Here is a 24,962-nt window from a genome sequence, read left to right as displayed (position 1 = left end):
CCCCGGAGCCGGGTGCGATCGGCCCTGCCCACCTGCCACCGGTTGGCGACTTCCCAGGACTAAACCAAGACCGAGTCTTTGAAATTCCTTTCCCGGAGGAAAGTCATCCAGGTTCCTCATTCCGGTCCAACTCAGGTGAGCTGGAAAAAAGACGGCGGCAGTTTTAAAAGCAACTGCATTTCTTTATAAAGTGCTTTTTAAGTCTTTCTACAGCACTGTTCCCTGTAACTGATACCACACTTGACCCTCAAATGTAGACAGTAGGGAAAGTGGGACAGACTGAGGTCCCCTCCTCTTCATCCCAGGCCTGGGAGGATGCAGCCCTGGCTTAGTCTGTGCCGTGCTGTGTTCTTATAGCAAGACACCTTTCTTCTGGGCACCCCGCTGGTACATAAGATGGCCAGATACAAAAGAACTTGCCATGAGACCCAGCCTCCAAACCCCAGCCTTCCACCACTCCAGCCAACCCAGGGAAGGACAGGTCTTGAATTGCCCCAGGATATCTTCCTAGTCTTAGGCTCACAATTTAAAGAGCTAGAAAGGTCTTGGGACATAATCTAATAGTCACAAAAGCCAACAGTTACTGAGCAACTTCTTTGTGCTGGGCACCACGTTGTCTTATTTGAGCCTCACAACCTAATCCCAGCACTTTGGGAGGCAAAGGTCAGAAGATTTCCTGAGCCCAGGGCTTCAAGACCCAGCCTTGCAACTTGGCAAGACCTCGTCTCTATAATAAATAAAAAAATTAGCCGACTGTGGTGACATGTGCCTGTGGCTCCAGTTACTTGGAAGGCTGAGACTAAAGGATAACCTGAGCCCAGCAGGTCAAGGTTGTGGTGGCCGTGGGTGTGCCACTGCACTCCAGCCTGGGTGACAGAGTGAGACTCTGACTAAAAAAAAAAAAAAAAAAAGCCTCACAACCCAGTTATCCTATGACATAGATATTGTTCCCCATTTTCAGATGGGGAAATTGAGACTCAGGACAGTCAAGAGAAATGCCCAAGAAGGATAACAGAAGTGGGACACACAGAATAGAGAAGACTGGGGCTGAAGCGAGCCTGGCCAGCTTTGGCCTCTGGAGTGGGCACTTGGAACAAGCTGTCCATCGCTAGGTCACCAGGCTGGCCTCTGCAGCAGTTGAATGTTTTTGCAGCTGATGAAGGACAGTGCACCTGTGGAAGAAGGAGAGAGATCCTCTGCTCCCTGTTTCACTGGCAAACCCAATAGTTTTCTTGCCTGGACCTGGCTGTACTTTCATTCAAGGAATACTTGCTGTACACAACACAAGCTATGGTGTGATGGTTTAGAGTGAAATGCAGCCAGATCCAGGTTCAAATCCCGTCTTCCACATCAACTGTGTAACCTCAGACAAATTAGTTAATGTCTGTCTCTGGACCTACTGCCCCGTCTATGGAAGGAGAATGAATGACATCTACTCTATAGGGTGATTTGTCCTGAGGACTGAATGAGGTTTTGCATATAAGAGCTAACCTGGCACCCTCTGAAGTCTCAATAGACGGAAACCACTCTAGTTGCTGTTTTTCAGATGTGGCCAAGCTCAAATTTGGGGACTGTTATGCCCACAGGGAAGTGTATAAACAGTTTGCAGGCAGACTGACATCCTGCCAGACACCAGCTAGGAAGTCCAGAAACTGGGAGCAGTGACAGCACTAGCAACCTGACAATCCAGTCCCAGCTAGAGGACACAGGATGGGTGGAAGCAGGAACCCCCACTTGGGTCTGAGCGCTCAGGGACAAGCAGCCTAGGCTGGGATGAGCCATTGGTAGAACTGGGCCATCCCTTCTGGATGCCATTCTGCAACCTGTATGGATTTCCGTGATGGCCCTTGTGACACTTCAGGGCACTGAATTCTCCACCTGACCATGGACTTCAGTAGGGCAGGAATGAGCTGTATTCCTCTTTGAAACCCCTGGCACACAGTGATCAACAGGTGTTGACTAATAGTGGGCAATAGATGTGGGACTAACAGAGCTGGACAGGTCCCATGGAAGCCCAGAGGACCAAGGATGGGTGAGAGTTCAGACTTTGGAGTTGGCTAGGCCTGCGCTGGAAACTGATTCTACAACTTATTGGCTGAGAGAGCCTCAGTTTTCCCATCTACAATGTGATGGTTATAATTAGTCCCTGCCTCCTAGGGATGTGGTGAGGATTAAAAAAGAAAATACAGGCAAAGTGTTTAGCACAGAACCTGGTTCACAGAACATACTACACATATTGTCATTATTATCACCACCTCTTAAGGTGTCAAGGAAGACTCCCTGGAGGAAGTGACATTGCAAGTCTTTTTTTTTTTGAGTCAGAGTCTCACTCTGTTGCCCAGGTTGGAGTGCAGTGGCATGCTCACGGCCACCCTGGTGTCAACCTGCTGGGCTCAGGCGATCCTTCCGCCACAGCCTTCCATATTTGGAACTACAGGCGTATACTACCACACCTGGCCAATTTTTGATTTATTGTAGAGACAAGCCCTCACCAAGTTGCCCAGGCTGGTCTCAAACCCCTGGGCTCAGGCAGTCCTCTCACCTCAGCCTCCCAAATTGCTGGGATTACAGGCTTGAACCACTGAACCTGGCCTCAGTAAAGTCTTTTAAAGATTAGATGGTGGGCACCAGGCAGTCATGGACACTTAAGTTCAAAGTCATCCACAAGAATGCAGTGGCTTGGGAACAGCAGGAAGGAAGGTTGGCTGCAGCCTTGTGAGCCCATAGGGGTGCCATCGGGAGAAAGCAGTGGGATGGCTGACCAGGCCATGTCAGACAGTGCCTCATATACCTTGATAAGGAGTGTGGACTTTATTCTGGGGGCAAGGGAAGGGCGTGAAGCTGGGGAGTGGTGTTATCAGTTGCATGTTTCCAAAGATGAGGGTTAACAATGAGGAGTACCACGGCCTGTGCAGCTGCCTTGAGGGTCCTGAGAGAGAGTGGTGAGAGATTAGACACAGATATAAAGACATAAAGAAAAGCTGGGGCCAGGTGAGACACTTTCCTCTGATGGAGGAGAAGTGGCCCCCAACTAGCTCAAACCCAAGGGAAGTTGGAAGGGATTCAAAGTGTGAGGGAGCTGTAACGGAATTATATTGCTACCTAAAAGGCGAGCTGTTCTGCAGCTATCTTGTTGTAGCTATAGCTTTATCTGTTCTATGTGCACCTGGATGCGTGGGCATCTGAGACACCATTTCACGTAGCAGGCTGCATCCCTCACAACCTGCTTTTGGCTAGGATGCAGAACTTCCAAGAGAGATCTTGCCTATGAGCTTGGGGCCGTTAAGCAAGACCTTGCCTTCGCTTGGGGCCTTTACTCAAGGCCTGCTACAGGGACAGTGCTCATCTGCTCCCCACATCACATTCGCTCCCAACAAAGGAGGGTGTACCAAGGTGGGGAAATGGAGGCCAGAGAGGTGGTCGGGGAAAGTGTCACTGAGACAGTGGCATCAAAGGAGTTGGAGAGGGAGCAAAGGAGGGGGCCATGTGGATGTCGGATGTCCGGGGGAGTGGACAGCACGTGCCAAGGTCTGGGGTGGGAGCAGATCTGGCTGCTCAAGGAAGAGTAAAAAGGCCCCTGTGGGTGAGAGGAGGAAGCGAAGGGAGAGCAGTGGGTCAACCAGGTAGGACCTTGGAGGTGATGGTCAAGGCTTTGGAGTTCACCCAAAGTGAGACGGAAGCCTTTGGAGGGTTTAAGCAGAAGAACCGCATGTTCTAACTTTGACTGTAACCCTTGCTGCTGTATGGAGAGTGGACGGAGGGACAAGATGTTCTGTGTGCTTAAGAAGGAAAAAATTCTTTTAATAGTATAAAAGTTGTTGACTGGTATTTCTGCTTTCAAGCTCTTCTACAAACCAAAGTGAAAAGCAATGATAGATGGGGCAGTGATCTGAGACTTCAGAGCAGGCATTTCATCCAACATTTGGCTGAAGAACTTTCACATAACAGATTATGACAGTGTTTTTTACAGTTAGGATGTAGAGCAGAACTGAGAACAAAAAAATACATGTACTCTGTGAGTCTGTAGGAGTAGGTAAAGCTGTCAAATATCCTCTCTTAAGCCAACAGAAAAAGGTAAATGGTAGATGTTGTGTTTTGGCGTTTAACCACTCTGGAGTCCAATGTGACATTCTCTTAAGTATGCAAGTACATTATCAACATTTAAATATACCCCCATATATAATGGACTGTGTGTGTGTGTGTGTGTGTGTGTGTGTGTGTGTGTACAGTCCAGTAACTATGTAGGGAGAATTAAAAACATACTTTCAAGTTAAAGTGAATTTTAAGAAGAAAGCTACATCCACAAATCTGGAAGTTGTACAAAAATGAAATAGTAAAATAAATAATGACTACAGGTGCCACCTAAACTTCTCTAGAAATATACCTTCAAATATGCAATGATTGTCCACATTGGGACGAGGGTTTTGAGCACCCCAAGCTGACTTGGGGCCCCAGTGGTAGAGTGACTGGCAACCTGCTCTAGCAGGAAAGGCGTAGTATTTACAGCGTGCCTTTCACAGGGTACTTCTTTTACCTGGTGGGCTACCTAATGTCTAGTTGCCTGACCCATGACCAGGGGTCCCTCAGAATTGTTTATATTGACAGACGTCCTTGTGGCTCTTGCCTGGCCTGTGTCCAGTTTATGTCTGCCTGACCATCGCTCTGGCACTGGGAGCCCAGCCTTCTGTTCTCAGGGACCCAGGGAAAAGCCAGCATGGGGTAGCCCCTGGTTCTTGACATGAAAGGTGCAAATTCAATACACCACTGCAACAGGAAATCAGTTTGAAGATGTACCACTTACAGATCCTGAGCATTGACTGGGGAGGGCAAACCTTCCTGGCTCAAACAAGGTAGGAATGAAGGGTCAGACAGAGAGAAAGTGAGAACATGGCATCTAGTAGGATATATGAGAGACTAGGGCGTGGCACTTGAAGTTCACAGGCAAATGCCTGAGTGGTTACCTTAAAGAAAGCAGAGAGATAGCAGGGACCCCAGTCTGCCAGGAGGGAGAGATGCCTTCAGTCCTCTCTGGCCACTGACTTGTGCCATTTGGTGTGTGTCTACTTCTAGTGCCGAGGTAGCAGCCTTTGCTGTGTCGTTCCCCTCACACAAGGTTGGAAGCAGAGAGACCACTTAGGAAGCCTATGGAGTAACTCATGTTATTTTAATATTTACTCATTTGCTCAACAAATATTTATTGTGTTCCTACTATGTGCCTACAGGGACCAAAGCAGGCAAGCTCTGGTGACAGGGCTGAGAAGATGATAGAGCTCCTGCTCCTTGGTACCCTCAGGAATGCTCTCCCTGAGTGCCAGGAGACAACTCCTCTTCCATGGTGTTCTGTGGAAACTCCTGTGCCAGAGTAGACGGGAGCTTAAACTCAGCAAGCACCTGACTGCCCTTCATGCCACTCCTCCACTTAGAGTGGCCCATGTCAAGACCACCAGGAGCTCCAGGCTTCATGACCTCTTTCTCCCCCCAGGGAGACCCCAGCTGGTCCCTCCTCAGAACGTGACGCTGGTCTCCCAGAACTTCAGTGTGTACCTGACGTGGCTCCCGGGGCCTGGCAACCCCCAGAACGTGACCTATTTTGTGGCCTATAAAAGGTAGAGGGGAGCCCCCGGGCTGGTGGGTCGGGAGGCAGCGGGGCTGGAGGGGCTCCTGTGGACAGCTGCATCCATCGTGGGCAGCACCAGCTGGTTCTCTGGACCCCACAGGAATGGCACGTGGCAAGCATTTGAGAGGGTCTGGAGGTAGGAGCGATGTTGAATGGAGAGCGGGGTTCAGGTGATTAGCCTGCCAGGGTTGGGGGTGGATCTTTCAGAGAAGTTGGCATGGGGCAGGGGACGTGGGTGGAGCTGTGAGAGTCAGAGAGTGGAATTCTTGACTGGCTGGAGGAAGTACTTGGGTCTGTCCCAGCCAATCAGTGGGGGAAATTAATGACAGAGGAACTGTTAGAGACCCCTGCTGAGCCGGGAATCTAGGCAGCGCTGGATGACCATGCTTCCCCTTGGAACCTAGATGGAGCCTTGGGATCCTTCTCAGCCTGGAAGCCCAGGCACCACTGCTAATTCAGGGGAATCTGAAAACGGAACTTGGATGGGAATCATTGGAAGTCCTTTTGTAGGACAGTAAGGTGGGGGAGGGGTATTCATTGGAATTGGTGATGAGGATAGAGCAAGAAGGGAAGGAACTACAGCTCTGGGCCAGGCCATGTGCTAAGGACCTTACATGAATATTTCACTTCCTCCCCCCAGTATCACCAGTCAGGCTCTGTGTTTCCCCCACTTTAAAGACAAGGAGTTTGAGCTCAGAGAGGTGCCGTGATATGTCTGAGGAAGTTAGTCATGGAGCCAGAGGGGGAACTCACGCCTGTCTGACCCCAAAGCTTGTGCTCTCCCTGTTTCATCACGTGCCACTGTCTGTAGAATCCAGACGTATGTGAACGGGGAGCCGCCTTGGGCAAGGACAGAGAGCCTTTCAAAAGCAAGAAGCAGAAAGTACCTAACACTTACTGCAACAGGCACAGTGTCGGGACATTAAATGCATCATCTCACAATGGCCCTGTGAAGATGGGTTCAGCACTCCACACTGCAGATGAGGAGACTGAAGCGCTAAGGGTGTCTTTTGTTCCAAGTCACGTAGCTAGATGCAGTGTGGCTAGAATAAATCTTTAAAGGAGTTTAAAGTCTATTTTCTGGACCTTTATAATATTTCCCTTTTCTTTTATACTTTTTAAACATCTGTGAGGATTGTGAAATGCTGATATCTTAACTGTTTTTTTCCATGTTAGCTGAAATTATTTTCTCAAGAGACACATCCTCTTATCTAGTATTGAATTTCCAGTGATACTTTATAAATAGGCAAGACAGGATAAAAGCACACTCACATATATATATATACCACATAGACACACACACGTACATAATTTTTAAGATAAAATGCCTGAGTTTAGACTGATGCTTACAATCTAAATTCCATCCTTTAGGATTTTTTACTTAACTTATTCTATATGATATCTGTATTCACTTTCTTTCACACTGAGAATCCTTGTTCTCAAGGACGTGGGAGATGATAGAACTAGAATGACCCATTGTTACTTATTACTCACTTTCTTTATCCCAAGATATACATAATTGCCTCTTAAGTTACTTGCTCTTTTTGTTTAAAGGATTGTTTCTTTTTCTTTAAAATCTTGCAATTTTACTAGACTATGCACTGGCATTAATTATTCATTCTAGGCAGATAATTTTAGATAATATTCTATCTTACTACATGGTTCCAAGTCTTTTTTATTTCAGGAATGTTTTCTTAAATTATAGTTTTTAGTTCTCTTGCTTTGGTTTTCTTCTTCTTTTTTTTTTTTTTTGAGATGGAGTCTCACTCTGTCACCCGAACTGGAGTGCAGTGGCCACTCCTGGCCACCGCAGCCTCGACCTGATGGGCTCCGGCGATCCTGCCACCTCAGCCTTCCAAGTAGCTGGAATTACAGGCATGCATTACCACACCTGGCTGATTTTTTTATTTATTGTAGAGATGAGGTCTCGGTGCCCAGGCGGGTCTCGAACCCGTGGGCTGAGGCAATCCACTCACCTCAGCCTCCCAAAGGCACAGGATTACAGGCTGAGCTACCAAGCCCAGCTTGGTTTTCTTCTTTAGGGATTCATATTGTTTGTATGTTGGATCTTCTTTTTCTGTCTTCAATATTTGTCTAATTTTCTCATATTTCTTTTATCTATTCATTTTTCTGTTCTTTAAATGAAATAGATTTTACTGTTGGTTTTTAAGAAAACTCAATGTGTTTTCATGATTTGAGATTATTCATCATCTAATTTATATTCTTTATCTTGGTTACATTTATTTTCCCTAAAATTCTATTTCTTTGGTGGACATGTTTGTAACTGAGAATGCACATTTCTTTTTTCTTTTCTTTGAGTTGGAGTCTCACTCCGTCGCCCAGGCTGGAGTGCAGTGGCACACACGTTCACGGCCACCCCAGCATCAACCTTCTGGGTTCCAACGATCCTTCCGCCTCAGCCTTCCAAGTAGCCAGACACACACTATTTTGCTTTCAAAATCAACATTGAGTTATTTACATAGATTACAATGCTTCCATTTAAAAATATAGTTTGGTGAATTTTGACATGTGTATACACGTGTAACCATCACCACAATCAAGATATAAGACATTGTCATCACCTCAGAAAGTTCTCTCATGCTACTTTGCATTCATTCTTCTTCTAGAGCTAGCCAGCTACATACCTGCTTTCTGAAACTATAGATTAACTTTGCATGCCCTAGAACTTCATATAAATCGATTTGTATAGGAAGTATCCTTTCGTGGCTCCATTTACTCAAGACAGTGTTTCTGAAATTTATCTACATTGTCCACATTGTTACATGAATTAGTGGCTAATTCATTTTATTTATTTTTTATTTTTTTATTTTTTTGAGTTGGAGTCTCACTCTGTCACCCAGACTGGAGTGCAGTGGCCGCTCCCAGCCACCGCAGCCTCGACCTGCTGGGCTCTGGCGATCCTTCCGCCTCAACCTTCCAAGTAGCTGGAACTACAGGCACACGCTACCATGCCTGGCTCATTTTTGATTTATTGTAGAGATGAGGTCTCGCCAAGTTGCCCAGGCGGGTCTCGAAACTGCGGGCTCAGGCAATCCACTCACCTCAGCCTCCCAAAGGCACGGGATTATAGGCTGAGCCACCGAGCCCGGCTTTTATTATTTACTTTATTTTATTTTTTTGAGTAGGAGTCTCACTCAGTCACCCAGGCTAGAGTGCAGTGGCATGTTCAGGCCACTGCAGTCTCAACCTGCTGGGCTCAGGCTAACCTTCCACCTCAGCCTTCCAAGTATCTGGAACCATAAGCGTGCCCCACAATCCAACCTAATTTTTTTGTTTTACTATAAAGACAAGATCTCACTAAGTTGCCCAGGCTGGTCTTGAACTCCTGGACTCAGTCAATCCTCTTGTCTCCGCCTCCCAAAGTGCTGGGATTATAGGCATGCACCATTACACCCGGCTTAGTTCCTTTTTATTGTTGTGTAGTGTTCCTTTATATGACTGTACTACCATTTAATCCATCTTCCCATCAATGGATACTTGGGTTGTTTCCAATTCTGGGAAGATATTAATATACTAGGAATGCCATATGCCCTGTTCTCTAGACCTCCAAAATTCATGTCCATCTCATATGCAAAATGAATCCATCCCCATCTCAACTGCCCCAAAAGTCTTAGCCCATTCCAGCATCTATATATGTTCTAAATCAGGTATTGTTTATTATTCATCCTGAGGCAAAATTGCTGTCCACTTATGAACCCGTGAAATCAGACAAGTTGTGTGCCTCCAAAATAAAATGATGGGACAGGCATTACGATAGACTTTCTCAGCCAGGCTCAGTGGCTCAACTAATAATCCCAGCACTTTGGGATGCCGAGGCAAGTGGATTGCCTGAGCCCACAGGTTCGAGATCATCCTGGGCAACTTGGCGAGACCTCTTCTCTACAGTAAATCAAAAATTAGTTGGGTGTGGTAGCACATACCTGTAGTTCTGGCTACTTGAAAGGCTGAGGAGGAAGGATTTCTGGAGCCCAGCAGGTCACACTGGAGTGTCTATGAGTGTGCCACGGCACTCCAGCCTGGGCGACAAAGTGAGACTCCAACTCAAAAAAAAAAAAAGGATAGACTTTCTCATCCCAAAAGGGGAAAGGAGAAAAGAGTGACAAGTCCCAAACAAGCCCAAGACCTGGAATTGAACCTTAGATTTTAAGTTTCAGGAAATTCCTCTTTGGCTTAATGTTCTGCCACTCCCATCACCCTGGGTAGTGACTGCACCCCTGAGACTGGAAAGCAGCAACCTGGCTTGCTGAAACTAAAGAGGAGACAGCCTTGTACCCAGGCCTTTGTGGTAATGACAATCCTACTGACCTTTGACTCTCCCTTGGAACATTCTTTCCTAATCTTTTATTTATTTTTATTTTTTTGAGTTGGAGTCTCACTCTGTCACCCAGACTGGAGTGCAGTGGCCGCTCCCGGCCACTGCAGCCTCGACCTGCTAGGCTCTGGTGATCCTTCTGCCTCAGCCTTCCAAGTACCTGGAACTATAGGCTCACACTACCACACCCAGCTAATTTTTTGATTTATTGTAGAGATGAGGGCTCGCCAAGTTGCCCAGGTGGGTCTCGAACCCGCGGGCTCAGGCAATCCACCCACCTCAGCCACCCAAAGCACGGGATTACAGGCTGAGCCACCGAGCCTGGCTTCTTTCCTAATCTTGAAGGATAACACATGTTCACAGCCAAATAACTCCATTGTCTCCTCCTGTAGAGTTCCAGAGTTCTGACAGCCTTCCTTCATTTTGTCCCGTCTCCGTCCCCTTTAGTCAACCCTGGCAGTGCCTCTGCTGGTATAATCCCATCTCTATATCTAGTTTAATCTGACTGATTAAATCCACGATTTGCACTCATGATCTTTTTGTCAAATGATTTTCCAGCCATAACCTTGGTATGTTCTCCAGAACATACTTTCTCAGTTTTTGTACCATGGATAGGCCGAGAATTTTTCAGAACTTCATGTTCTGGTTCCCTTTTGTTCTCCTCTCGCATTTTACTATAAGCAGTAAAGAGAAACCAAGTTGCACCTTCAGCATTTTGCTTAGAAATCTCTTCAACTAAATATCCAAGATTGTCTCTTTTAGCTTCCACCTTCTACAAAACATTAGTACACAATTCAGCCAAATTCTTTGCCATTTTATAACAAGGATCGCCTTTCCTCCAGTTTCCAGTATATGTTCCTCCTTTCCATCTGGGGACTCGCATAATCACCTTTATGTTTAATGTCTATATTCCTACCAACAGCATCTTTTTTTTTTCTTTTAAAGTTATGAGGTACAATTCAGGATTAGGTATTCAAATATAGGGTTAGGTATTCATTATGCAGGTACCCTTGTTGATGAGGTGTGTCCCGCCCCTCCCGGCGGAATCCCACTACTGCCAATTCCACCCCACCCTCCCTTGGCAGTTTCCCACTACTGCCAATCCCTTTCTTATAGTATTATGATAATTGTTCAAGGTCTGCTTATGAGTGAGAACCTGTGGAACTCAGTTTTCTGTTTCTGTGTTAGATCACTGAGTATGACAGACTCTAAATCCATCCAAGTTGCTGAGAAGTCCATATGTTTGTCCTTCTTTATGGCTGCATAATATTTTATTGTGTATATGTACCACATTTTTTTTATCCAGCCTAGTTTTGATGGGCAGCATGGTTGGTTCCCAAACAGTATCTTTAAGACAATCCAGGCTTTTTCTGATGCACTTCAAGACTCTTCTAGCCTGTACGCATTACTCAATTCCAAAGCCACTTCCACATTTTTTTGGGTATTTGTTATATCAGCACCTCGCTCCTGATACCAAAATCTGCTTCAGTTGGCTAGAGCTTCCATAACGAAGTACCACAGACGGGGTGGCTTAAATACTAGAAATGTATTTTCTCACAGTTCTGGAGGTTGCAAATCTGAGATCAAGGCACTGATCGCTTTGGTTCTCCTGAGGCCTTTTTCTTTGACTTGCTGCTAGCCATCTTCTCACTGTGTCCTCACACGGCCTTTTCTTTGTGTGTGGACACTCCTGGTATCTCATTTTCTCCTTATAAGGACACCAGTCCTACTAGATTAGTGCCCCACCCTCACTACCTCCTTTAACCACAATTACCTCAACTCAATGAAATCCATAAAAGGGCTATTATGAATTAAGCTGCTATGACTATGCATGTAAAAGTCTTTGTGTGGACATATATTTTCACCTCTCTTGGATAAAAATCCATGAGTAGAATCTAGGAACACTAAATGTGTTTGGTAACTGAATGTGTAGCATTACAAGAAACTGTCAAGCCATTTTCCATTGTTTGTTTCCACCAACAATATGCGAGAGGTCTAGTCTCTCCGTGTCAGTCTTTTTTATTTGACCTATTCTAGAGTGTGTGTAGCAGTATTTTATCATGGCTTTAATTTACATTTTCCTAATGACTGATGATGTTCAACATCTTTTCCTGTGCTTATTGGCCATTTATGTATTTCCTTTTGTGAAATGACTATTTTGCCCGTTGTTTATTAGATAGTTTTCAGATTATTGAGTTATAATAGCTCTTTGTCTGTTTTTGATGCAGGTCACATGTCAGTGTATATGTTGTGAATATCTTTTTTTCAGTGACTGGCTTTTTCATTTTCTTCAGAATTTTGCTTTTTTTTGAAGAGCAAACATTTTTAATTTGCTAAAATCCATTTTATCGGGTGTTATAGAATGAATTGTACCCTCTCCTCCAAATTCATATGTTGAAGCCGAACCTCCAATGTGACTATATTTGGAGATAGGACCTTTAAAGGAGTAATTCGAGCTAAATGAGGTCATAAGGGTGGCCCATAAATGCCTGGGTGAGTAAACACGTGCCAGTGACCACTAGTACTAGCAATAGCAGCACCACAACAACCCTGCGAGGGCAGTGTAATAGATGAGGAGACATAGACTCAGGGGCAGAGACCTTCCTGTGGTCCCAGAGCTAGTGAGGGGCAGGGCCCAGATCCCACCCTGCCATCTGTCTGGCTCCAGAACCTGCTCAGCCAATGACTGCCTGTCAGGACAGATGGACCAGTAGACAACTGGGCTGAATGGAGGGATGAGTGGTCACCTGTTCTCTTAAGTTCCCCAGCCCTGAAGGCTGAGTCCATGGCCCAAGCTCTCCTGTCTCCTCCCTCAGCTTTTCCACCCCCAGATGGCGAAGAGTGGAGAAGTGTACAGGAACCAAGGAGCTGGTGTGTTCCCTGATGTGCCTGAAGAAACAGGACCTATACAACAAGTTCAAGGGGCGTGTGCGAGCGACTTCTCCCAGTGCCTGGTCCCCCTGGGTGGAATCCAAGTACCTGGATTACCTTTTTGAAGGTAGGTCCATGGGTGAGGGACTGAATGGGAGGCTCTCCAAACCATCTGAGAACATTCTCAGTGGCGCTGCGGCCCTGACCATCTGTCTTCCACTTCCTCAAAGCAGAGGGCAGCTTGCCATGGGCGCCAGCCCCAGGTCCAGCCTTGGTGAGACGGGGCAAGGGACCAGCAAAGGCTGGGCTCGTGTCTGGTAGTGTGTCAGAGAGTTAGGGGAGTTCCAGTCAGCCAGCAATTCAGCTTGTACCTCCTGCTAACAATGTTTATTATCTTGTTGAGCACCATTTTGGTCATGGACACACAAGGTGCTTTATATACTTATTCCTATTTTTAAAATTTATTTTATATACTTATTCCTTAATTCCTATTTATTTAACTTCTCACTTTGAAAAATAATTTTTTAAAAAAGTTGTGATTGAAAAAGCATTTTCTGTGCACTGTAGAAATTTTGGAGGAAAAGAAGACAAAAATAGGGAGGAAAAAAATCTTCCATGGTTACCACCAGAAAACCCAACATTGGATGTGGAGAACACTTTTTTCCCAGTTTATTTTTAATCCTCACAGCAAACTTGTGAAGTTCATTTTCATCAACCTATTTTTAAAAGTAAACAAAACTGGCTGGGCACAGTAACACACGCCTGTAATTCCAGTGCTTTGGTGGAAGGATTGCTTGAGACCGGTTTGAGACCAGCCTGGGCAACATAGCAAGACCCCATCTCTACAAAAAATTTTTTTAGATTTGCCAGTATGGTGATGTGTGCCTGTAATCCCAGCTACTCAGGAGGCAAGGCAGGAGGATTACCTGAGCCTAGGAGTTCCAGGTTGCAGAGAGCTATGATCATACCACTGCACTCTGGCCTGGGCGACAGAGTGAAATCCTGTTTATAAATAAACAAACAAACAAAACAGGACTCATAGAGGCTAAGAAACTTGCCAGGATATATCACTAGTAACTGGTAGGTATGAGATATACATTTAGATTTTTCTGACCTTGAGCGAGGCCTGGGTCAGACTCAAGAGTGAGGGAAAGGCAGTAACAAGAGAGAATAAACACCCAGACAATATCTTTCCAGAGCTTAGGGCTATAACTTTCTGCTCAGGCTTCTCAGAATGTTTGAGAGCAAAAGGACTTGAAGAAAGGAGAGGGAGGGATTGAATAAAGGGTGTCAGTAGAGTAGGAAGAAAAGATGGGTAGGGCAAGAGAAGTTGGCTGAGTAGATGGATAAAAGGGGGTAAGGATGGATGAGTCAGAAGGAAGTATGGAGAGGATGAAGGCGGTAGTGATGGAAGAGTGGAGAGGAAGGAGGCCGGGGGGGAAGGACAGATGCTTATGGGAAAGGAAACGAGGAGAGATGGAGAGATGGAGGATGGGAAGGTGTGCTAGTCAAGGTTCTCCAGAGAAACAGAGCCAATGGGATATAAACAGATAGAAGAGGAGATTTGTTCTGGGAATTGGCTCATGTAATTATGAAAGTCAGAAAGTTCCACTATAGGCAGTTGGCAAGCTGGTGGTGTGATGCAGACCAAATCTGAAGGCCTGCGAACAAAGGAGTCAATGGTGTAACACTCAGTCTGAGGCCTAAAGCCTGAGAACCGGAGGGGCCGCTGGTATAAGTTTCAGAGTCCCAAAGCATGAGAGCAAGAAGCTCCAGTATCCAAGAGCAGGAGATGATGTCCCAGCTCAAGAAAAAAGAGAGCTCATTTGCCGTTCCTCCATCTTTTTGTTCAGTCTGAGTCCTTGCCAGACTGGATAATGTCTACCCACATTGGTGAGGGCAGATCTTCTTTACTCAATCGAATTCAAATGCTAGTCTCTTCTGGAAGCATCCTCACAGACAGGCCTAGAAATAGTGTTTTACCAGCTATCCGGGCATCCCTTAGCCCAGTCAAGTTGACACATAAAATCAACCATCACAGAAGGGAAGACAGATGGGTGGATCAATCAGAAGATAGTATAGAAGAAAAGCTGGACACTCAGGAAGGGAAGGAAGGGCAGGAGTGAAGGAGAAGCAAAGAAGGGAGGAAAAACAGGGCAGGTGGGTAGAAAGAAAAGAATAATGGATGATTGAGAAGGATGGATGAGTAGAAAAGAAGGGTGACTGGCTAGCTCAAAGGAAGTATAAGTGAATAAGAAGAAGGGAAGGATAGGAAAGAAAGAAATTGGTTAGAAAGGATGATTAAGAAGAAAGGAAGGAGGGTTAGGAAGGATGGATAAATTGAAGGAAAGGAAGGCTGGGGTGTCAGGAAGGCTGTCTGTATAGGAGAATGACAGATGAGCTACACAATGGTTGAATGGATAGGAATAAGAGATTAGAAGAATGAAAGGAAAGACACAAGAAGGAGGTTACATGTTTTCAATACAATTTTTGCCTCCTCCCTTAATTCTCCTGATTCCTCAGCAGCACACCCCAAGCCAGAATGACCCTTCCACCTCTGCACTCCCTTCACACTTGTCCTGCTCTCATCTGTGGACCTGATCACTTTCCGGAGTTTTGGTAGTTTGCATATCTCACTTCCCTCTTAGCTTTCGGCTCCTTGGGGTCAGGACTAAGGAGGCCTCATCTCCCCATTCTCCTCAGCTCCCTTTACAGAGCTTGACACAGTCAGCACCCAGCAGATGTTTCCTGAACATGTAAGTAGTGGCATCATGGAGAAGCCACATGTTTACCCTAAGCACAAACATTGGGGAGAGATGATGTTTGGTCAGAGACTCCCTGGCCGAGAGTCAGGGAAGGCTGCATGGAAGAAGTGGCATTTCAGTGAGAACCTGAAGAGTGGTGCAATTTGTTTTCTCTTGCTGCCTCACTCCTTGTCACGTTGCCTCCTCCATCTTCAAACCACTGGACAAGCCTAGGTGGCCTTCAGTAGAAATGTGGATGTGAAAGACTCTGCTCTTGGGGTGCAGAAGGAGATGTGAAACATTACAGAGAAAATTCAGTCACTTTCAAGAATAAATCATTGTGAGGAAACTGTTAGTAGAAATGTAGACGTTTAGGGCACACAAGGAGAGGAGTATGTTACCGAAAATTTGGGGAAGGGGCATCCTTGTAAGGTACTGCCAGAAAGCTTAGCAGATTTATGTCCTGCAGGACTGTGGAAAGCAGAACTTGTAAACAATGAATTTTAGTTTTTATCTGAGGAGATACCTGAAAAACATGTTAAAGGCATGGCCTGGTTTCTTCTTGCTGCTTATAGTAAAATGTGAGAGGAGAAAGAGAAATTGAGGGAAGAGCTTAAACAAAAAGGAACCAAGATGTGATGGTTTGAGAAATTCTTGACCTATGCACTTGGCAAACGACACTAAAATTAAGAGGTGGCTTCCAAAAGGTGACATCAAGAAATAGCCGTGCGTGTGATGGTACCATTTTTTACTAAAACCTCAGAAAGATCGAAGAACCAAGTATTCAGTCATTACACAGAAGACTCAGATTATGGGTATGACTCAAGGTCCCCCTCAACCAAACCAGGGGACATCTAGGAAACAGAAGTACATTGTACCTCAGCCATGTCAGCCGAAGCCAAAAGCAGAGAAGGGCTTATCCCAAGAAAGACTTGTGGACCTGGCTTCCATCTAATGGAGCAGATCACATGACATCTACAGGAGACCCACGTAGTTCTTGAGAACTTTATATCCACAGAAACACTGCCAGCTTGGACTAAAAGGGACAGAGAGAATGTGACATCAAAGAAGACTGTTTTCAGTGCTGCGTGAGGAAACTAAAAAAGAAAAAGAAGGCTGTCAGACTCCTCAGTTTCTTCTGGTGAGACTCAGACTGATAAAACGACTTAGCTGCAAATACCTGCTACCTTTAGTGAATAAGGAAGGGTGACTCAGGGTGAAACCAGAAACTCAAAGGACAGTGGGAATTGTCCCCAGGCCTTAAAACCTAGTGGAGTTTCCTTGGCTGGATTTTCAAGACTGCTTTGGACCATGACATCATTTTTCCTTCCATTTCCCCATGTTTGAACCCAAATGTCTCCAATTTTTATCCTGTGCCTGTCTCACCAGTTTATGTTGGGAGCAGTTTGCTCATTATTTAATTTCACTGGCACAGATGGCAAGAAATTGTGCCCAAGGAGTTGTGCTGGTTGAATTATGCCCAGATCTCCTCTGAACTTGGTTTAGATACTGTCAGTTTGGGAATTTGAGTTGATGCTGTAATGAGATGAGACCTTGGGATGGGGTGAATGTATTTTGCCTTTGAAAAGGTCATGAATTTTGGGGGTTAGAGGGAGGACCACAGTAGGCAGAATGATCCTCTAAGGTGTTCTGCCTTTAACCTTGGAACCTGTGAATTTGTTAGATGTTAGTATTGCATAGCAAAAGGAATTTTAATCAAGGTTGTAGACTGCTAATAGTTTGAATGTCCCCTCTAAAACTCACATTGAAATTTCATTGCCATTGTAATTATATTAAGAGATGGGACCATTAAGAGGTGAGTAGACCATGAGGGCTTCCTCTTGAACGGATTAACATCATCTCAGGAGTGGGTTTGTTATCACAAAAGTGGTTGTTGTAGAAGTGAGTTCCGCCCTCTCTTGCCCTTCCACCTTCTGCTATGGGATAACACAGCACAAATGCCCTTGCCATATGCTAGCACCATGCTCATGGACTTCCCAGCTTCTAGAACCATGAGTGTCGGTGACCAGCACTGACCAAGGGTGGGTTAGGACCCGCACCAGAGAATCTGGACAGCGAGAAGACCACTCGGAGGCAGATCTTCTGGGAACAGTCTGATCAGGACTGGAGCCGATTTTATTCAAACATTTTCCAACTTATATACCATTTTCTATACCCTCCAGCAATGTGATAATCACTCACTGGGGGCGTACAAGTTTCGTGCTTTACAAACTATGCATCACAAGACCACCACGAGATCTGCAATTTCCAAGCAAACAATTCGAATTCCATGATGCCTACCGTGCTTACATTAAGGTCACAGGTGCACAATTTCAATACAAATCGTTCAAAGTGTTTTCCATAATGTTCAATGAATCATTCATAATATACTCTTTGCTCTATACCCTGATTAATACAAAAAACTTTCCTGAGTTAACTCTAGGTTCAATCCAAGTTCACTGATTCCCAATATTTTTAACAATTAATATTATCAACTTAACACTATACTATAATCTATAAGTTTAGTTAAATGACTTAACTGTTAGTTATACTATTATCCTATTACAATTTAACATAATGCCTTATAACTTAGTTAAAACTTATTCTTAAACTACAAAACTTTACTATAATTCATATGTTTCATATGTCTAAACTTTAATTTTTATATGATCTAGTTATTGGACTTTAATACTATGCTATATCCTATTAAGCTAATACCTTATCGTTAATTCTTTTATAAATCATATAGTAACTATTACACTTGAATAATGTAGCAAAAGGAAACAAAACAGCAAGCATAGATTACGCAGCTATGAGTGTATATGTATATATTTTATCCTAACAAGTCTACTCTAAAAATCAAATAGTAGCTGTCACACTCTTGAACAAGGAAATGCAGGGTTGCCAAGATGGCGACCATGGGCTGAAGCAGACAGAGTTTCAGTCATTAACAAAACAAAAGAAAACGTTCTACCTGGCTAGGGGCAGGGCGACAAAACTATCATGGTAATTTAGTTTCTAATCTTAGCCCTAGGGCAAACAGCTTTCGGGAACAAGAGCTGACTACCCAGTCTACCAGGAAATAGAAGTTAAAAAATATCTAGAAAGAAGTAAAACTTAGAAAGACAGAGAGAAATAATTCTGCTATGCACTTTCCATCAGGTGTATTGAGATTTACTTATAAGTTTTACTGCCATGTATGCACACTGGTCACCAATCACTCGCCAATATCATAGGTATAACTGATATCCTATGTCAGAGGCGATCTTCCAGATGGGCCTTTACAGGCCTCAGCCATGTAGCTATAGATGTTGGCTCCCAACACATGAGCCAAATAAATTTCTGTCCATTATAAATGACCCTGACTGTGATGTTCTGTTATAGCAGCACAAAACAGACTGAGACATAGACCCTAAAATAGTGAGATTATCCTGGGTCCATACAGATGAGCCCATTCTAATCCCAGAAATGCTTAAAGGCACAGAACTTTCTCCAGCAGGAGGAAGAAGAGATGTAACCAAAGTGGAAGTCAGAGAGATTTGACGTGTGAAGAGGACTCAATTGTACTATTTCTGGTTTGAAGATGGAGGGGCAACATGAGGAGAAATGCAGGTGCCTTCAGAAGCTGAGAGAGGCTCCCACTAAGAACCAGCTAGGAAATGGGAACCAGCCCTACAACCACAAAGAAAGAACTGAGTCTGCCCACAACCTGGGGGTGCCCAGATGTGTGTTCGCCCCCAGCAGTTCCAGGTGTGAGACTCAGAGCAGAGGAACCAGTTGAGCCCTCCGAGATTCTGACCTGTAGAACTGTGATGTAATAAGCTTGTGTTGTTGTAAGCTGCTATGTTTGTGGTAATCTGCTGTGGCAGCAATAGGAAATGAATCCAGATGGACGGGACTCTGCCGGTCCAGTGACACGTGGAGGGCACCCAGGCAGAAGGGATGGCATGAGTAAAGGCAGGTCAATGGTGAACTTAGCAGGTCACTTCCCTTCTCTAAGCCTCAGTCTTCCCTTCTATAAAATGGGAATAGTGAGACCAGGCTCAGTGGCTCAGCCTGTAATCCCAGCACTTTGGGAGGCCGAAGCAAGTGGATTGCCTGAGCCCTCGGGTTCGAGACCCACCTGGGCAACTTGGCGAGACCTTGTCTCTACAATAAATCAAAAATTAGCCAGGCATGGTAGTGTGCACCTGTAGTTCCAGCTACTTGGAAGGCGGAGGTGAAAGGATCGCTAGAGCCCAGCAGATCGAGGCTGCGGTGGCCAGGAGCAGCCACTGCACTCCAGTGTGGGCGACAAGAGTGAGACTCCAACTCAAAAAAACAAAACAAAGCAAAATGGGAATAGTGATCTCTTCCTTCCAGGATCACTGTGAGGCTTAACTAAGATGACTGAAAGACAGTTCGTGCACAGGAATTGTTTGGCACATGCTAGCTGCTTTTCTCTTTCCAAGAGAGCTCTTTGGTCTGGACGGAGGCAGTGTGGCCCCCAGAGGGTACTGACAAGCCTTGCTTTGTTTCTGCAGTGGAGCCAGCCCCACCCGTCCTGGTGCTCACCCTGACAAAAGAGATCCTGAGTGCCAATGCCACATTCCAGCTTCCCCCCTGCATGCCCCCATCAGACCTGAAGTATGAGGTGGAGTTCTGGAAGGAGGGAGCCAGAAGCAAGGTGGGAAGCCCCTTTTCTGCCCCTACCACCCCACCAAACCCCAGTGCTCTTCACCCTCCCAGCCTGCTCCTGCACGCCTCCTCCAGGAAGCCTTCCCCAGATACCCCTGACTCCTGGCAGGCAGCCCTGACTTGTACACAGTGCGGCTGGCCTGTGGCCCACCCTACGCTTGTCTACCAAAGACCAAGTATGGGAGGGTATCCTGCCCCTGCACGGTACAGGGCCAACGGCACAGCAGCTTGCTAGCTAATTTTTTTTTTTAATTATGAATCTCTCCTTTTTCTTTTGTAATCAAATCTGATTAAAGTATGATGAGCTACAAGAGGCCTACTTGCCAAATCACTAGATTCAGGATAGAAAAACCAGAAAATACAGATAAGCTCTAAGAAGCAAACCAAAAGTACCCAGAGATGACCACGAGTAACTCTGGTGCATATCCAATTTCAGGTTTGTTTTCCATGTATGTATGTGTGTATATCTGTATTTACTTATGTGTGGTGAGGGTTGGCGAACTCTTTCTGCAGAAGGCTGACTGCAGTAGGCTGGTAGATATTTTGGGCTTTGTGGGCCTTGTGGTCTCTTGGGACTGAATGCTGCAATTATAGCACAAAACGAGCAGAGACAATATGAAAGTGAATGGGTGTCTCTAGGTTCCAGTAAAACCGGTGTCAGGCCAGATTAGCCCATGGCTGTAGTTCACTGACCCTTCTTTTGTTAGTTCTTTTTTTTTTTTTTCTTTTTTTTGAGTCGGAGTCTCACTCTGTCGCCCAGACTGGAGTGCAGTGGCCGCTCCCGGCCACCGCAGCCTCAACCTGCTGGGTTCCCGTGATCCTTCCGCCTCAGCCTTCCAAACAGCTAGAACTACAAGCATGCGCTACCACGCCCGGCTAATTTTTTTGATTTATTGTAGAGATAAGGTCTTTCCAAGTTGCCCAGGCGGGTCTCAAACCCGTGGGCTCAGGCAATCCACTCATATCAGCCTCCCAAAGCGCGGGATTACAGGCTGAGCCACCGAGCCCAGCTGTCTTTCTTTCTTTTTGAGTTGGTGCCTCACTCTGTCACCCAGGCTGGAGTGCAGTGGCATTATCATGGCTTACTGTAGGCTCAGCCTCCTGGGCTCAAGCAATCCTCCCTCCTCAGCCTCTCCAGTAGCTGGAACTACAGATGCATGCCACCACGGCCACCCTTTTTTTTTTTTTTGTAGAGACACGGTCTTACTATGTTGCCCAGGCTGGTCTTGAACTCCTGGGCTCAAACAATCCTCCTGGCCTCCCAGAGTGCTGAATTACAGGCATGAGCCACTATTCCAGGCCTCTTGTTCATCCTTGCTTCCACTAAACCAATATTCACACCCCTGATCTCCTGAATACTCTAGATCCTAGGAGTGTAGGTCCCTAGGCAGTGTGGCTCCTGCTGTCAGGTACCACACAAGTATTCTAGACCGGCACTGTCCATTAGAGATAGAATGTGAGCCACACATGCCTCTTTAAATGTTCTATGCTGAATTACGCCAAGAGAGACAGGTGAATTTAATTTTCATAACAGATTCTATTTCATCCATTAGAATGTTATCATTTTATTACATAATTACAATAAAAATTATTGAGGCTTTTACATTTTTTTTTCACTGTGTCTTTGAGATCTGATGTGCATTTTGAACTCAGAGCACATCTCAGTTTGGACCAGACACATCTTAAGTGCTTGGCAGCCGCAAGGGACCAGTACCTGCTGTATTGGTCAGTGCATGGCGGAGTTTCCCACCCCCGATAGACAGGGAGGCCTGGGGTGGGAAGCCTGAGGAATCTGACCCTCCCAGTGGGGACCGCTGGCCCTGGTGGGGTGCACACAGGAATGACGCCCAGACATAGGCTGTCTCTGAACCCCTGCCATCCTTAACTCGAGACTCAACTGAAAAGGAGCCAGGTGGTATTGGGATGTGCTTCATGCAGGAAAAGAAAAGAAGGATCACAGCTCTCAGCCCTACCCTGCCCACTGCTCCCAGCCTGTCCTGGTTGTGCAGGACTGGTCCCCATGGAGGAAGCTCATCTCGGCTTCTTTTCTCCAAACAGACCCTGTTTCCAGTCACTCCGCATGGCCAGCCAGTGCAGATCACCCTCCAGCCAGTCACCAGCCAGCGCCACTGCCTCAGTGCCAGGACCATCTACACCTTCACCAACCTCAAATACAGCAAGTTCTCCACGCCCACCTGCTTCTTCCTGAAGGCCCCAGGTGGGTACAGAGTGGCCAGAAGCGGGCACTTTCCTTCTGGGCCTCAGGAGCTTTGTGATGCGGTGGTTAAGAGCATCAGCCTGGGCCGGGCTCCGTGGCTCAGCCTGTAATCCCAGCACTTTGGGACACTGAGGCAAGTGGATTGCCTGAGAAATAAATTAAAAAATTAGCCAGGCGAGGTAGCGCATGCCTGTAGTTCTGGCTACTTGGAAGGCTGAGGTGGAAGGATCACCGGAGTCCAGCAGGTCGAGGCTGTGATGGCCAGAAGCATGCCACTGCACTCCAGTCTGGGCGACAGAGTGAGACTCCAACTCAAAAAAAAAAAAAGCATGAGCCTGGAGACAGACTCACCTAGATTCAAACCACACTTGTTGTGTGCCTTTGGGCAGCTTACATAACCTCTCCGAACCTTGATCTCCACGGTGTAGGACAATGTATGTGATGCACTCAGCACACGTGTGCTTGATAGTTGGGAGCCCCTGATGCTGTCTCTGTGGTTATTGTTTTTTTTTCATCCTTAGGAGCCAACTGGGTGTTCCTGGTGCCACTACTTCTGCTACTACTGCTGTTAGTAATGGCCACAGGGGGTTTGTTCTGGAAGCGCCTCACAGGTGACCCCTGGTTTCAGTGGACAAAGACGCCATGGGCTTTGGTATGACAAAACTGGGATGTGTGGTGGGAGCTGAGGTTAGGAGTCATTCAGACAGGAGATGGTCCTGCAAAGCGTCTCCTATTTCCACCTTTAGCAATGCATTGGGTTAGCCCCTAATAAAATAGCAAATAGGCCCGGGAGGGAGAAATGCCTTAAGGGATGGAGAGATGCCGGGGGTGGGGGTCGGGGGCACCAGAAGGGGAGGTCTTAGAAGAATCCCAGCACTTAGTTTATCATTTAACCTAGGGTGAGCCACACCCATGCCAACCTTGGAGTTTCCCCCCTGCCTGCTGGGTCACTCCCTTAGAATCCGGGGCAGCTGGGGCCTGGGAGGCCAGATGGGTCAGCCTTGTTCAGGTGAGGGCAGGCCAATGAAGCTTGGCCACAGGCAAGCTCAGTGACACGTCGATGGGACTAGGGGCTTTGAGGATGGGTTCAGAGTGTCCCTGTATTATGGCAGGGTGGTGGGCAGAGAGAGCGTTTTCAAAGTTCCTGGCTCTGAGACCTGTGGGGGAATCCCACAAAGCCTCGGGAGCTTTGTGACAGCCTCTGGAAGACAGATCTGTGCCCAGCCCCACGCCTCAGCCATCCTGTTAAGGTACCTACCAGGTGGACTTGCAGCTCCCAGCACTTACCCCTGGGGACTTTCTGCGACCGCTAGAGCCACACTGTCCATGCATGTGGCAGGCTGCAAGGGTCAGGGAGTTGGCCTTGCTGCCAGCTCTTACATCCCTCAACAAGGGCTGAGGGGAGCTATGGGGTGGTACCCCAGAAGCTCCCCCCTTTACAGGATGGCTCTGAGGTGCATGTGCTCTGGTGCCTCCCTGGGTCGCCGCAGAGTTAAGCACCAGCTTCCCTGGTGGTCACTTGATTCATAATACCCCCCCTTACTGGCTGCTCCCCCACTGCCATCTGATTGCCCACTCTGCTACTGGTATGTCCTGGGATCAACTCCCACAGAAGCTGCTTACGCTTGAATCCTTGTCTCAAGTCTGTTTCTAGGGGAACCCACGTTAAAATAATCGTATTTCAGGAAAGCCTGGATTTTCTGCTCTTCTCTCTCCTCTCCCAACCAGGACTTCTCTGGATACAGACACCCCATGGCAACCCTACAGCCCAGTGGACCTGAGTCTCCAGATGACTTGTTCCTCCGTCCCCAAAAGGAACTGGCCAGAAGAGTGAGGCTGACCCCTAGAGTCAGAGCCCCTGCTACCCAGCAGGGGGGACCGGAAGGCAGTACAGAGGAGGAAGAGGAGGATAAGGAGGACATAGAGGATGGAGTCAGTTTTCAGCCCTACCTTGAGCCTTTCCTGGGGCAAGAGCGCCAGGTTCTGGAGCACTCTCAGGTGGATGAGGTGGACTCAGGGAGGCCCTGGACTCCTCTGGTCCAAGGTGAAGGCTCCTCTGCTTGGGATTCTTCAGGCAGAAGCTGGGCCAGCACTGGGGACTTCTCCTCCTGGGAGGAGGCTGGGTCCTCTGGCTATCTGGCCAAAAAGGGGCCAGTCCGGGGGCCAGGTGAGGATGGGCACCAGGAACCCCTCCCACCACCTGAATCCTCCAAGGACTCGGGTTTCCTGGAAGAGCTCCCGAAAGACGATCTCTCCTCCTGGGCCACCTGGGGCTCCCCATCACCAGGGCTGAGCCTGGTCCCTGAGGAGCCCCCAGTTTCTCTTCAGACACTGACCTTCTGCTGGGACAGCAGCCCGGAGGAGGAAGAGGAGGAGGAGGAAGAGGAAGAGGATGAGAGGGAATCAGAAACTGAAGATGGTAGTGCTGGCATGTGGGGGACTGCGAGCACCCAGAGGACCAAGGAGCGGGGTCGGATACTGGGGCATTACATGGCCAGGTGA

The 24,962-nt window shown here is 46.7% G+C and overlaps 1 protein-coding gene across 1 annotated transcript in view; it reads left to right on the top strand.

Annotated features, from left to right (window-relative positions):
* Positions 1 to 24,962, top strand: part of IFNLR1 (interferon lambda receptor 1) — a 27,175-nt gene extending 2,213 nt beyond the window's left edge. Inside the window, exons 3-9 of the mRNA XM_021714507.1 lie at positions 9 to 135; positions 5,483 to 5,606; positions 12,746 to 12,948; positions 20,089 to 20,231; positions 22,301 to 22,460; positions 22,982 to 23,112; positions 24,189 to 24,962. Of these exons, the coding sequence (XP_021570182.1) occupies positions 9 to 135; positions 5,483 to 5,606; positions 12,746 to 12,948; positions 20,089 to 20,231; positions 22,301 to 22,460; positions 22,982 to 23,112; positions 24,189 to 24,962 (1,662 nt within the window). The remainder of the gene's footprint in view (positions 1 to 8; positions 136 to 5,482; positions 5,607 to 12,745; positions 12,949 to 20,088; positions 20,232 to 22,300; positions 22,461 to 22,981; positions 23,113 to 24,188) is intronic.

The sequence above is a fragment of the Carlito syrichta genome, unplaced genomic scaffold, assembly GCF_000164805.1.
Source record: "Carlito syrichta isolate Samal-C Ts95f unplaced genomic scaffold, Tarsius_syrichta-2.0.1 Scaffold305659, whole genome shotgun sequence".
Lineage (NCBI taxonomy): Eukaryota > Metazoa > Chordata > Mammalia > Primates > Tarsiidae > Carlito > Carlito syrichta.
The sequence above is the reverse complement of the archived record's forward strand: the minus strand, read 5'-3'. Positions and strand labels throughout refer to the sequence as shown.